The sequence below is a fragment of the Camponotus floridanus genome, unplaced genomic scaffold (genome assembly GCF_003227725.1).
Source record: "Camponotus floridanus strain SB8 unplaced genomic scaffold, Cflo_v7.5 scaffold9, whole genome shotgun sequence".
NCBI classification, from domain to species: Eukaryota; Metazoa; Arthropoda; class Insecta; order Hymenoptera; family Formicidae; genus Camponotus; species Camponotus floridanus.
In genome coordinates, this window is record NW_020229860.1 from 4,788 (window position 1) to 18,014 (window position 13,227).

Sequence of the window (13,227 nt, forward strand, 5' to 3'; positions counted from 1 at the left end):
GGAAAAATATTTTTAATAAAGATAGATGATATTCTTGTTGCAAATGTATGATATACATGAAATATTCTAAAATTCTATTATATATCGGTCTCTATAAAAAACAATTTTATAAAAATATAGGTTTTTAATCGATAAATATTTAATCTATAAAATAGAGATATTTCTAACCAATCTGCCAACCGAGAGTTAAAATGCATGCTTTTTATCTTTTATGCATGATAATTTATAACTTGTAATTTTTGACTGAATAACGTGCGTAAAGAAACGATCATAATATCGCATGATCGTTTTTGAAACAAATTAGTCGTCAGAATGAATGGCCAGAAGTGGAGATAACTGGCCTGAAAAATACATGGTCAATATTGGCCAAAAGATGTGTTGCGCGATTAAGGGTCTTTAAATTTTATCGCGAATTTCCGATTAGGGCTCCCCAAATTGCACCTTATCGCGAATTTTTGCTGGTGTAAGCCAGCAAGTAAGGCGGCTAGGGCTGTTAGGACTGCTAGGACTGTTAGGGATGTTAGGGCTGTTATGGCTGTTAGGGAATATAAAAATTAAATTTATTTTCAGAGAAAAAAACACACACACATATATATATATATATATATATATATATATATATATATATATATATATTGCGTCGTCGACTTTTCGTCGTCGGTGCTGTCAACGTGTCGCGGACGGCGGCGTCTCGTTACCGCGTTTTCGCGTTTAGTTTTCTCGCGTCATCGCGTTTTCGCGCTTCCGCGTTGGACTTTTCGTATAAAAATACGATCGCGCGATCAAATATAAAATTTTTAATCGCATCGAAATAATAGTGCGGGAGTGCCGTTCAGTATCGCGCGTAAAAGTGCGAAAATAGCGATATAAAAATATCGCACGTGAATGCGGGAGTGCCGCTAAAAGTATCGCGCGATTAAACTGAGAGGAGAAGGAGGCCTAGGAAAGGCATCGAGCTTCGGCAGAGCAACCTTCTGGTAAGCAATTTATTTATTTGTAATTATATATTAAATATTAAATATATTTATTATAATTTAAATCAAACAATTAATCGCAACAATTAATGTGATTTGTTTATTTATATGTTTTACATAAGAGAGAAAAAGATTTTTAAATAAAAGCTATAATCTCTTGTAAAGACATAAGCTTTTATAAAATTATTAAAGAATTATTAATAATGTTTTTCTTTAATTTATAGAATTATTTTATGAATCTACTTATTATTATATGGATTGAATATAAGATACACAATACATACAATAATAATTCTTTGAAATATTAATTATTTTGGTTATTATAGTTTCGATTTTCTATGTGTATGTTATAGATGTAACCAACCCAGATGATCTGAGAGGAGGAGCAGGCCTAGGAAAGGCATCTTGCACCAGCGGAACAACCTGATGGTGTGTATTATTATTTACATTAATTTTATATAAATTAATTAATTAATTAATTAATTTGATTTACATAAATGATTTAAACATGAAAGATTGGACAAATTTTTATATTAATAATTCTTTCTATAAAAGTTTCTACTTAAAAAAAATTAATTACTTATAAAATTATTTCATATTTATACATCTATTATATAATTATATAATATCTATTATATAATATCTATTATATAATCTATATATAATTGCGTACATCGGATATAAAATTCAATGAGTCCAATAATAATTTCTTAAAATATTAATTATTTTGAACATTGATATAATTTGCATTTTATATTTGTATGTTACAGACAACATAGCTTCAATATCAATTCCGCTGTTGCGCATCAGTGTCGGTAAGTGACAACTTTTTATTTTGAAGCAAAGGATTTGTAAGTGCATGAAGAAATCCGTTGCTTCTAATTCTTGATTGGCGGGACAATACGTGTAAAAATTAAAGTAAAAGAAAAAATATTTGTAAAATAACAATAGATATAGACATACATGAAATATTTATTTCCATTATATATATATGGACACACAGACTTTTACAAAACGATTTTAAAAATAGATTTTTAATTTCTAAATATTTAATCTAAAAAATAAAAATATTTATAAGCAACCCGCCGACCGAGAGTTAAAATGCATGCTAATTATATTTTATGCATGATAATTTATTTTGCGATTTCTGACGACTAAATGACACACGTTAAAATACGATCATAATATCGTACGATCGTAAACAAATAGTCGTCAAAATGAATATAGCCAGAAGCAGAGATAACTGGCTTGGAAAATACATCAATATTGGCAATATTGGCCAAAAGATGTGTTGCGCCGCTAAGGCTTCCTTTTATCGCGAATTTCCGGTTAGGGCTTCCTAAATTTTTCATTATCGCGGATTCCTAATTAGGGTTCCCCAAATTTCACTTGAGCGTGAATTTTTGCTGGCGTAAGCCAGCAAGTAGGGTGGCTAGGGCTGTTAGGTCTTTGTTAGGTCTGTTAGGGCTGTTAGGACTGTTAGGTTTGTTAAGCCTATTAGGTTTGTTAGGGCTATTAAAGCATATAAAAATTAAATTTATTTTCAAGAAAAAAAAACATGAAAATATGTTATTTTTAGGGGTCTGTATTAGGCTTGTTAGGGCTATTAGGTCTATTAGGATTGTTAAGATTATTAGGGCTATTAGGGCATATAAAAATTAAATATATATATAATTTATTTCATATAAAATTAAATAAATTATATATAAAGAATTGAAATTAATTATAAAAAAAACTATAAATAAAAATAAAAAAATTAATGTATGGAAAATGTAAAAAATGTAACTTAAATACATAATGTACATTTAAGTTGCATTTTATTATATGTATAACATGTACTAAATTTAATATTTTATTTTTTGTAAATTGTATTAATATTTTATTTTATCACTACTAAAAATTGTATTTTTTTTTAAATTATAATTTTAAATTCAAAGATGAATGTTATTAGTATCTAATATGATAATATTTATTTGATAAAATATTGAGAGACAAAAGTAATTCAATTTAAATAATTTTTTTTCTAACTTATTTGAAATCATATACATTGATTATCATTGAATAATCATTTTAAATAATAAAAATTTTGCAGTTTTCTTATGTTGAGAATATTGATACTAATAGCATTAATTATTAAATTGTAATTAACATTATAATTATATCTATAAATTGTAATTATATTATTTTTTATTTTTCATAATTTTCTTTGCAATTGTATAGAAATTATAATCTAATTGTAATAATGTAAAAGAAATCTATTGTACATTACACGAAATTAGGTGAATACGTACAATAACAAAATTTGTTTAATTAACATATTTGATATATTTTATTTGAATATTTTTATTGCAAAATTATTCAAATATTTGGATAGCTTATTTTTTATACTAAAAGATTATTAATAAATTCGAGAAACTTTCGTAATCGCGCAAATACCGTAAAAAAATTTTTTTTACATAATATAAAGGTTATTAAATAAAAGTGAATCAAGAAAAACACGATGTTAACCCAATAATTAGATATTAGCTTTTTACGTAAAATTTGTCGTTCTTTTAATATTATAGAAAACACAAGTATATTCGAAAATAAAATATCGCGAAATATTAAACATTATCAATCATGCGGAAATTAAAATCTGTAAAACAAAATAATTTTCTTTGATTATCGTTTTTAATTTAATGTATTTCGAGAATTTCGCATCGCGTTAAATATTTATAGATTACGATTTATTGATTTACGATTTTATAATAAATTATATTGCAAACAATTGCGTTCTTTTCACGTTTTTGGATGTGATCGCTGTCTCGACGAAGAAGCCTTATCGCTGTCCCTCATGTCAGGTGGACGCTAGCAAATGCGCGGTTTGTACTGGCGGAGAATCGAAACGATTTTCATTGCGGAAAGTTATTTCTCGCCAGTTTTTGTAAGATCTATCCGCAACGCTTAGTTCGGTGCCTCATTGAAAATTGAAAGTTTCATTACAGAGTAGGAATTAAACCCAGGTTTTCGTGGCGGTTCCTGGAAACAATGTTTTGGCAGTGATTTAACGACAATCACATTGTTTGAAATCGAATTACAAAATTCATTATACTTTGAGAGAAGATATATTTTCTCTTTTTGTTAAAAATGTTCTTCCATTAATATCCTCCTATTAATATTACTATTATTTTAATAATGAAAATAATAATTCAAAAATGGATATAATAGATAAAATTCGCTTTTTCAAATATAAATTTAATTTAATAAGTTTTTGCGCAAACTTTTTTGTGCAAAATTTTTATTATTTGAAAAATTATGGTTACAAACAAGTATATTTTATTAATTAATTTTGAATTAATTTTATTTTTGGTCTCTTTTAAGAAACCACTTGCAGGAATTACTGGATGCTCCACTATCTTATGTATATTATAATTAGTTTATTTTAGATAAGAGTGTACATATAATAAAATACATGTGCGTAAATTGTGACATATTTGAAAAACTATTTTTTAATATTATTCTTAATAATATATTAGGAATGCATGATATAATATAAAATGTGTGATTAATTAAAAAATTCGAGATAAATCGAATGGGTACTCTGATATCAGTAAGATATCTGCAAATTATTGTTACGTGCTAAGTCTTAACTGTTAAATGCAACAGAAAAATTAATTTTTTGATAATCTTTCATTTGTTGTTGCCAAATATTCAAGGTGAATTTTTTTAAATCTTGCTGTTATCAGATTTGATTTGTCTCGAATTTTGAGCAAATTTGGTACCCTAAAATTATTATTATTCACACATTTAATCAAGCAACGATAAAAGCGCATGTATTTCATTTTACCTTTAAATATATTTGATTGTAACATGTATATAAAAACTATTATATCCAGTCATTTTTTAGTAAAAAGAAAAGATTTCTTAAAATGGAAGAAGATATTTTTTTACGCGAATTTTAATATTATATATTGAAAATGATAAGAAGGGTAACAGTCGTTAATCCGCTGCTGAAATCGCTGTTATCGGGAGCAGTCAGGAAGATCGGAGTTTCGTTCTTTCTTGTAGAGAAGCTTCTGATGTTTAATGAATCACTTAACTATCCGTTGTGGATCGATTTCGCGAGATCCGAAATAGAAGAAATAAGACAAATTGAAGTCGCTTCCCACTTTTAGGATCGTTCTTCTCTCTGTCAGATATTAACCAGCGTGTCACTCGGCAGAGGGATTTTGATCTGGTCTAATCGTTGGGCCAGCTATTCTTCATTGAGCGTGGCGATAACGCGATTATTTTAAGGCATAAGGATATTAAAGTTTAGCCTGTTTGCAATTGTTCGCGGAACAAGATATATATTTTACTTTTGATCGCGAAATTTACATGAAATTGTATATTTGAAAAGAAATCGACTATTAGATTCTGCATCCGCGTTTGATTCCTTACGTATATTATAATATTGTGCAAATTATATGAAATGCGCCTCTAATGTTGCAATATTTTTATTGTCGCACAAAATGATAATAATTATATTGCGTACGTTGTATTCCGATTATTATAGAAATTATGTGTATTGTGGTTAAATATTACTGTTATTATTAATTTATTTATTTATCATATATATTCGTGAAATTTAAACCGCGAAATTTAATTTTTTCTCTGATTTAATTGTTGGGTAACATCAAAGTTTTACTTATCTTTCCGCGTCATCAAACATTTCTTTTAGAAAATCTTAAAATGAATTAAAATTTCGCATTAAAATTACTTTTTCTTAATTGAGAGGAACACAAGCGATAAATTTATTAATGATTTTTTTAGTCGCGATAGATTATCAGCTACGCTAATCTAAAAATTTTCTAAAAATTTCTAAACAATTTTACGTTGTACGTATTGCGGATATTTTCGTGTAATATAGTAAAGTAATCTATGTATATATTCTACATAACAATTTTTTATGTATTATATATAATATATATTTTATTGTTATGTATTACGCTATATATTTTCAACGAAAAATTTTATGTATTATCTTATGTATTAACAATTTTATGTATTATATATATATATATATATATATATATGTGTGTGTATTATGTATATATATTGTATTATTGTTATTGTTACATTGTACATTATATATTTTCAATTTGATTGTATTATTATATATTAAATTAATTTTCTAATTTATATTTTATAACTCTATTGTATTTTGAGTTAAAATAAAATATTATATATTAAGTTATACTATTATGAAAATGATAACAAAATTATGTGTAAAAGATATTTGTAACAATAGAAAATAAATCTTGAATAAATGTCGAAAAATGGAAAATATATCTTCATTTTTCGAAAAATTATTTTATTCTTCGAATTTTCCTTTTTTTTCTTTCTATATATATAGTATTATTGTAAGTCCAAGAATGTGTGTGTGCTCTCAACATCATTATCCGTATTATTGAAAATATTTGAATAAATTCGAATACATATTTATTTGATGTTGATACCAATTTATAAATTGTACTATAATTATAATATATATTTTGTAATATATTTTTATATGACTGCAAGCTATGTAATTATGCATTATAATATTTTATAATTATATAATATATATATAATATATGTATATTTTATACATTCTTTGTATTATATTTTCTATTTGGAAAATTTGAAAAACCTACATTATATTAAAAGAAAATAAAATAAAAAAATTGTACCTCTTCGATGGTATCTCCACCTTAACGAAGGCATTTGCCGGGTGAGGAGGTTTGAGTACTCTAATGATCCGGAGAGCTATGCCGGCGGTAACGTAGGCCAGTATTCATACAATTTGTTTTTATATTTAATCATCTTAAATATAATCTTAGATCGCATCTTAAAATTCTGTTCAATCTCAATGAAATAACAAACATTTTCTAAATTTTACTTAAAACGATTTTAAATATAAGACTGTGTAAACACCGGCCTTAATTACTGGTAGGGTCACCCATGCCGGATAGGTCAAAGAGAAAGAGTCAGACTAAGAGAGATACCGTAATTATAATTATTATATTAATAATTATTAATTATTAATATAATAATTATATTATATTACAATATATTATAATACTTAGTTAATAATTATTATATATTTTGAATAAGATGGAAGAGAGAAAAGAATAATAAAACGATAAGAAGAAAGAAGCACGAGTCCCTATAGTCCCTATAGATGGAAGAGAGAAAAGAATGATAAAACGATAAGAAGAAAGAAGCACGAGTCCCTATAGTCTTGGGAATGCGACAGATCACAACATTGCAAAGATTTGAAGAAGAAGATGCATCACATGTGTAAACACATAGATAAACATGTGTAGTAATTAGGAATAGCTTGCAATTAAGTCGACTAATAATAGTAATACTTTTTAATTATGTTACACTTTATAATTTAGCACATTGTATTATATATACATATAAAGCATCAAGCATTAAATATTTTGCTGTTATGAAAATTGTAATAGAACAATATAAAAAATTTGCTACATAAAGTGTAACATTCGAAAGCATTTTTTTTCACTGACGAGATACTATTAAAGATCAATGATTTTACAAGATTTATCGTGACACGAAACATTTATGTATATACATATACATATATATTTATGTATATATACATATATATATATATATATATATATATTTATATTTAAAGTAATCTAGATCGCGTCTTGAGATTCCGTTCAGTTAGTAAAATAGTTGTATTTATTATTATATTAACGTATTAAACTCGGATTAACTCGAGTTGTGGAACCGGGCCGTAGAATTTAAATTAGAATCATTATCTTGCATTAGTAACATTGTAATATTCTTCATTTAAACATGTACTGCTTAATAAAATGTTCGTCAAAGACACAAAACGTGATGAGATATAACAAGATAAGATAGAACAAAGTTCAATCATATTAGATTAAACTGGAATCTCTCAAGTCCACGAGGAATCCGCGTGATGCTTCAAAATTGTTTCTCATCAGTTAATGGACATAAGAATCTATGTAAGCACATATTAATCACGCAAAAAAAAGTAACAATACATACACATATACATTACACAAATATCAGCCTACAATTTTATTTAGTCTACTCTGCGTGCATATAGCATAGATCACAACCAGAAATTGTGCATATATTACCTATTGAGACATTCGTGAACTATGGCTTTGTAGTTAATGTCCATATTCTTATGTCTGTAGAGGGCGTATCGCTTTCAAGTATCGTCAAAGGAAGATGTTCCTAAAAGCAGATCATGGCATCTCTTGTGGCATTTTCGAATGATCGGATTTAATCTCTCCAGGTAGTTTACTAGACATCATTGGCCAATCACGACCAATCTTTTGAAAAATGTATGGTTACATAGTTGTAATTGGTTAATGACATCTAGCAAACTATCATTCTCATTGGCCGCATTATTACTAGATTTTCGACGTAATTCACTGATTGGTCGGATCTGAAAGTAGAAACCAATCATGTTCAATTGCTATTTAGCAGTTGAGTCCGCCAAATGTGACCATTCTTCTTTCTGCATCGAACACAATCTAAAAATCTAAATGATCTAATTTGACCTTATACCTTATATTGCAGTGTGATGAATAATTTACCTCTTATTTATTCGTGAACATTTATAAATTCAACGGAAAAGAAAAAAAATTTTGAAATTTTGGCTGTGTTAATTACTTTGGCAGTACTGTGTGCATTGATGTTTTCATATTCTTTTCACGGAAAGTAATGAATATTATCATTGTGTATCTATTTTATATATCTTGTTGTTGTTTGTATCGTTATATATATATATGTTTTATGTTTTATTTTTAGGTATATTTTATGGAAGATAAAATGTCAGAGTCGGACATATTTGATGAGAAACGTTCTACAAGTTTATTTTCGAATGAAAAATTATCAACAAACCTCAGCATGGACATTGCCAATTCAGACTGTAAAGATTTACTTGGATATTCTTTACACTGTCATTTATGCTGCTTTCAATATCGTAATATTTTATTGTAGCAGATTCCATGTCTATTTATATTAATGAACCAGAATTCTCGGAAGACGTACCTGAATGGAAGGGAATGAGCATGAATGAAATACGTAAAGGTTTTGGCATATATGAATATCGAGAACATCCACCAATTGTTCCTTCTACAAAGCATACAGTGCTGTTTAGGGTATAATTCTACATAAATAAAAAACAATAAATAAATAGAAAAAACAATAGTATTTTCAATTATTAAGTATTAATTATAAAGTATTTTTTGTTGACATATATAAATATGTATATTTTTTTTCTGATTAGTTACCATTATCTACACATGAACCACCAAAGCCTTATCCGACGCATAAAATAGACAAATGGAGCCATGGATATGTACGATTGCCATGTTCTGCACATTGTATTTACCCAGTTGATCAGGTATAATATGTAGATTGTTGTATAATTTATAATTTTGATAATAGATTCTCTAACAAATTTAGTTGCAATTTTTTTTCTTAGGAGATATTAAGAAAAGTTATTATTAATTACAAATGTAAAATTTTTAAAACATATATATATATAATAAATAAATTTTTCATTTATTTGTAACGTTATATTTACACAACATTCTATTGATCTAATTAACTGATCATATTTTGATATATATTTTTTGAATATATTTTGAATATATTTCATGTATATTTTGAAATTTATTTGCTTATCTTTAAACTTAATTGAAAAAAATCTTACAATTATTTGTACTAATCAGATTATCATCTAAATGCATTTTTATGGAAGAAAAGTTAATTTTAAATTTGTTTATAGAATCTATCATTAAAATCGCGAGTTGTGGAATACTTTGTATAAGAGAAAAAGATATTAAACTCATGTGATGATAAAATATTTAGGTAATAATAGTATCTCTTATTATTTAGGTAATAATAGTATTTCTTATTATATTCTGTGTATATAGATAGTTATATAGATAATTATATAGATAATTACTGATATAATTAGACTTCATACATTTTAGAGAAATGGAGATCGTGGTTGTCGAAATAGGTGGGATATGATCCAGGAAGCTTTGCTAAGAAGCATTCTCTCCAGTCAACAATTAGAAAATGCTATACTTTCATATAATCAAATATATGCACAACGTTGGAATTTTTCAGCACTTCATCATTTTTTTTCAGAGGTATATTGTGCAATATTTGTTATATTACATTTATTATACTATTTAAAAAAAATCTTTATTAAAAAATAATTTTAATTGAAGATTTTGGATCCAGAAGAGACAGCTGTTTTCTTCAAAACTTTAATGCCAAAAATAATCCAACTTGCTCTGCAACTTCCTATGCTGTTAACTGGTGCGATACCTCTTCTGAAACGTCATACTAATGGTTTTATTAGTTTAAGTCAACTGCAAGTAGCTTCGCTACTAGCAAATGCATTTTTTTGTACATTTCCTAGACGTAATTCCAGTAATCCACAATCGGAATATGCAACATATCCATATATTAATTTTAATAGGTAATATTTTTAATAATGTTTCATAAGTTTGTACATTTGTACATTAAGTTTCATAAGTGCATTTTAAATGAATACTTTAATTATATATATTTCAGATTGTTTGCTGCTTATAGTGAGGAAAAACATAATCAGTATGAATCAGTGATGGAAAAAATCAAGTGTCTGCTCCATTACTTTAGGAGAGTAACAGCTAAAGGTGAGTACATTATATTTGTAAATTTTTGTAGATTTTGTAGTACATTATATTTGTAAATTTTTCATAACATAAATAAGTATGCATTTTAGTGATAATTAGATTACTTAGATTAATTATAAATACAGAGTTTAAATTATGTTATGCTTTTTACATAGAGTAGCACCTGAAGGTGTAATAACAATTGAACGGCGTTATATTCCTCGTGAAAACTGTCCGAAATGGAACTTGCAGAATCAAAAATTATCATCACTGCATATAACAAGTAAAGGGACCATTGAAAATGAAGGCGCTGGATTACTTCAAGTGGATTTTGCAAACAAGTTAGTTTTTACCATATATTGCCGACATAAACTTACAAGTCTATCATATGTAAAATATAAGATTATATAAACTATAAGTGAATATAACAAAATATTTTTTTGGAAAATTACTATTTACTAATTCTGTTTTTCATCTTAAATAGATATGTGGGCGGAGGTGTGCTAGGCTTAGGATGTGTACAAGAGGAAATACGATTTGTTATATGTCCAGAGCTTATGGTCACTATGTTAGTTACGGAAGAATTAGATGATACTGAGGCTCTCATCGTCAGTGGTATCGAGCGATACAGTAAATATGAAGGTTACAGTAACACTTTTAAGTGGAAAGGAGATTTCATTGATGAGACACCAAGGGACGACAGTTGCAGGCGTATGACGTCAATCGTTGCCATTGATGCTCTTTATTTTAGACAGCCCTCGTTGCAGTTCAAAATCGATAATATAACTCGTGAACTTAATAAGGTTTGTAATATAATGTAAATATTTTATAATCAGAAGTTAATATATATATAGAAATTAATAATTTAATTTAATTATTTAGATAAATCACGAAATAATTTTTATTTATAAATAATATATATATTTATTAACTTTCATGAGTTATTTATAAAAAATGTATAATTTTTAATTAGACAAAGGTTTTAAAAAAGATAAATTAAAAAGAGAGAAGAGGCAAAAAGAGCCAGTGCAGTTTATAGGGTGTAATTTTATTAATAAAAAATTAAATGCGAACAATTATTATAATATGATATTCATATTTAATAATTTTCAATTTAATTTTATTGCTTTACTATATTTTCGATAAAATTAAGAAACCATTAACTGTACAAATTATCAAAAATTGCCATTTCTTTCTCTCATAAGATTATGCTTATACTGTTTTTAGTTTTGAAAAAAAATAAAATATATTATTTCCTATAGGCTTACGTTGGATTTGTCGGATCTGATATTTATAAGAATAATCTATCCGCTATTGCAACGGGAAACTGGGGATGCGGAGCGTTTCGTGGAAATCCGAAGTTAAAAGTATTGATACAATTAATGGCTGCTGCAGTTGCAGGTCGATCTATGGTTTACTTTACTTTCGGAGACACAATGTTAAGAGACGATGTGGCAGCAATGTATGCACATTTAGTTCAACATGATATTGATATAGGTATCAATTTAAATTCATTCAAGTATTCATATATACAAGATGTTAAGATTTTATATATTTATTTATATCTAAATATGTATCTTTTAAGCACGACTTTATTCAATGATGTCAGAATATCATCAAGAATCTGTATCAAGTGACCATTCGGATTTTTATCGTTTTTTGTACAACAAAAGCAGGATAAAGCCGTTGAGCAAATATTTTCCGATAAAAAATAAAAATTCCTCAGCAAATATTTTTGCCAAAAACTCGAATGATACATTATCTGAAAAAAGCAAAAATGTGGCATTAAATAAAAATGTTTTTAACAAGCATCTTTATGAAATGACAGAAGAAGAAAAGATAATAAATTGGCTGGCCAGTTGCGATGACGATAACGACGATAATACTAAACTCGATATAAAGGACGCGTGTAATGAGAAAACTAAGAACAATCTGAAAGAATCAAACAATGTTAAAGAAAGCAGTGATTTACATTTTGTAAATGATATTATCGGAGAAAACAAAAGTCAGGGAGATAAAGTATTATGTAAGTTGAACAAAGATGTAAATTTTTCAAGTTTGAAACAGTCGATTACTCAACATTCTATTGACGATCGAGATACGTCAAAGAATATCAAATTCGAATCGTCGGAATTTAATGGTAGTGAGTCTATTAAAATTTTACGAGACTATTCTGTTTCGGAATCCTATAAACAAGAATCACTTTCGAGAAAGAGCCAAAGGGAAATCTCGAACGAACGAGATACGTCAAAGAAGATCAAGCCCGAATTATCGTTGGAATCGTCAAAACTAAATGACAGTGAATCTATTGAAATCTTAAGAGATTATTCCGTTCCGGAATCACACAAACAAAAATCACTTCCGAGAAAGAGCGGCCAAACGAAGATCTCGGATTTTTTCCACCGAATATCATAAATAATACTGAATAATCATTTTTTTCAATATAATGTTAATCTGCTCTCACAGATTTTATTCACGATTGTAAACATTTTCTATATATTCCGTAATCTTAAACTAAATCACAAGATGTAAATAAAATTCGATGCAAAATAATTATACGAGCATCTGAA

General features: G+C 27.1%; 1 protein-coding gene across 2 annotated transcripts; it reads left to right on the plus strand.

Annotated features, from left to right (window-relative positions):
* Nucleotides 1–8,498: 8,498 nt before the first annotated feature.
* On the plus strand, nucleotides 8,499–13,226 carry LOC105258355 (poly(ADP-ribose) glycohydrolase-like). Of its 2 annotated transcripts, none has more exons than XM_011269564.3 (11): nucleotides 8,499–8,702; nucleotides 8,793–8,913; nucleotides 8,985–9,145; nucleotides 9,274–9,390; nucleotides 9,986–10,147; nucleotides 10,229–10,482; nucleotides 10,578–10,678; nucleotides 10,839–10,998; nucleotides 11,142–11,460; nucleotides 11,920–12,154; nucleotides 12,243–13,226. In XM_011269564.3, exons 2-11 carry the CDS (start codon nucleotides 8,802–8,804, stop codon nucleotides 13,070–13,072), a joined length of 2,451 nt encoding a protein of 816 aa, XP_011267866.2. In that variant the 5' UTR covers nucleotides 8,499–8,702; nucleotides 8,793–8,801; the 3' UTR covers nucleotides 13,073–13,226. The 2 variants fall into 2 exon arrangements, with proteins under 2 accessions (XP_011267866.2, XP_011267867.2); XM_011269565.3 differs by having other exon boundaries at nucleotides 8,988–9,145.
* The last annotated feature ends 1 nt before the right edge of the window (nucleotide 13,227 follows it).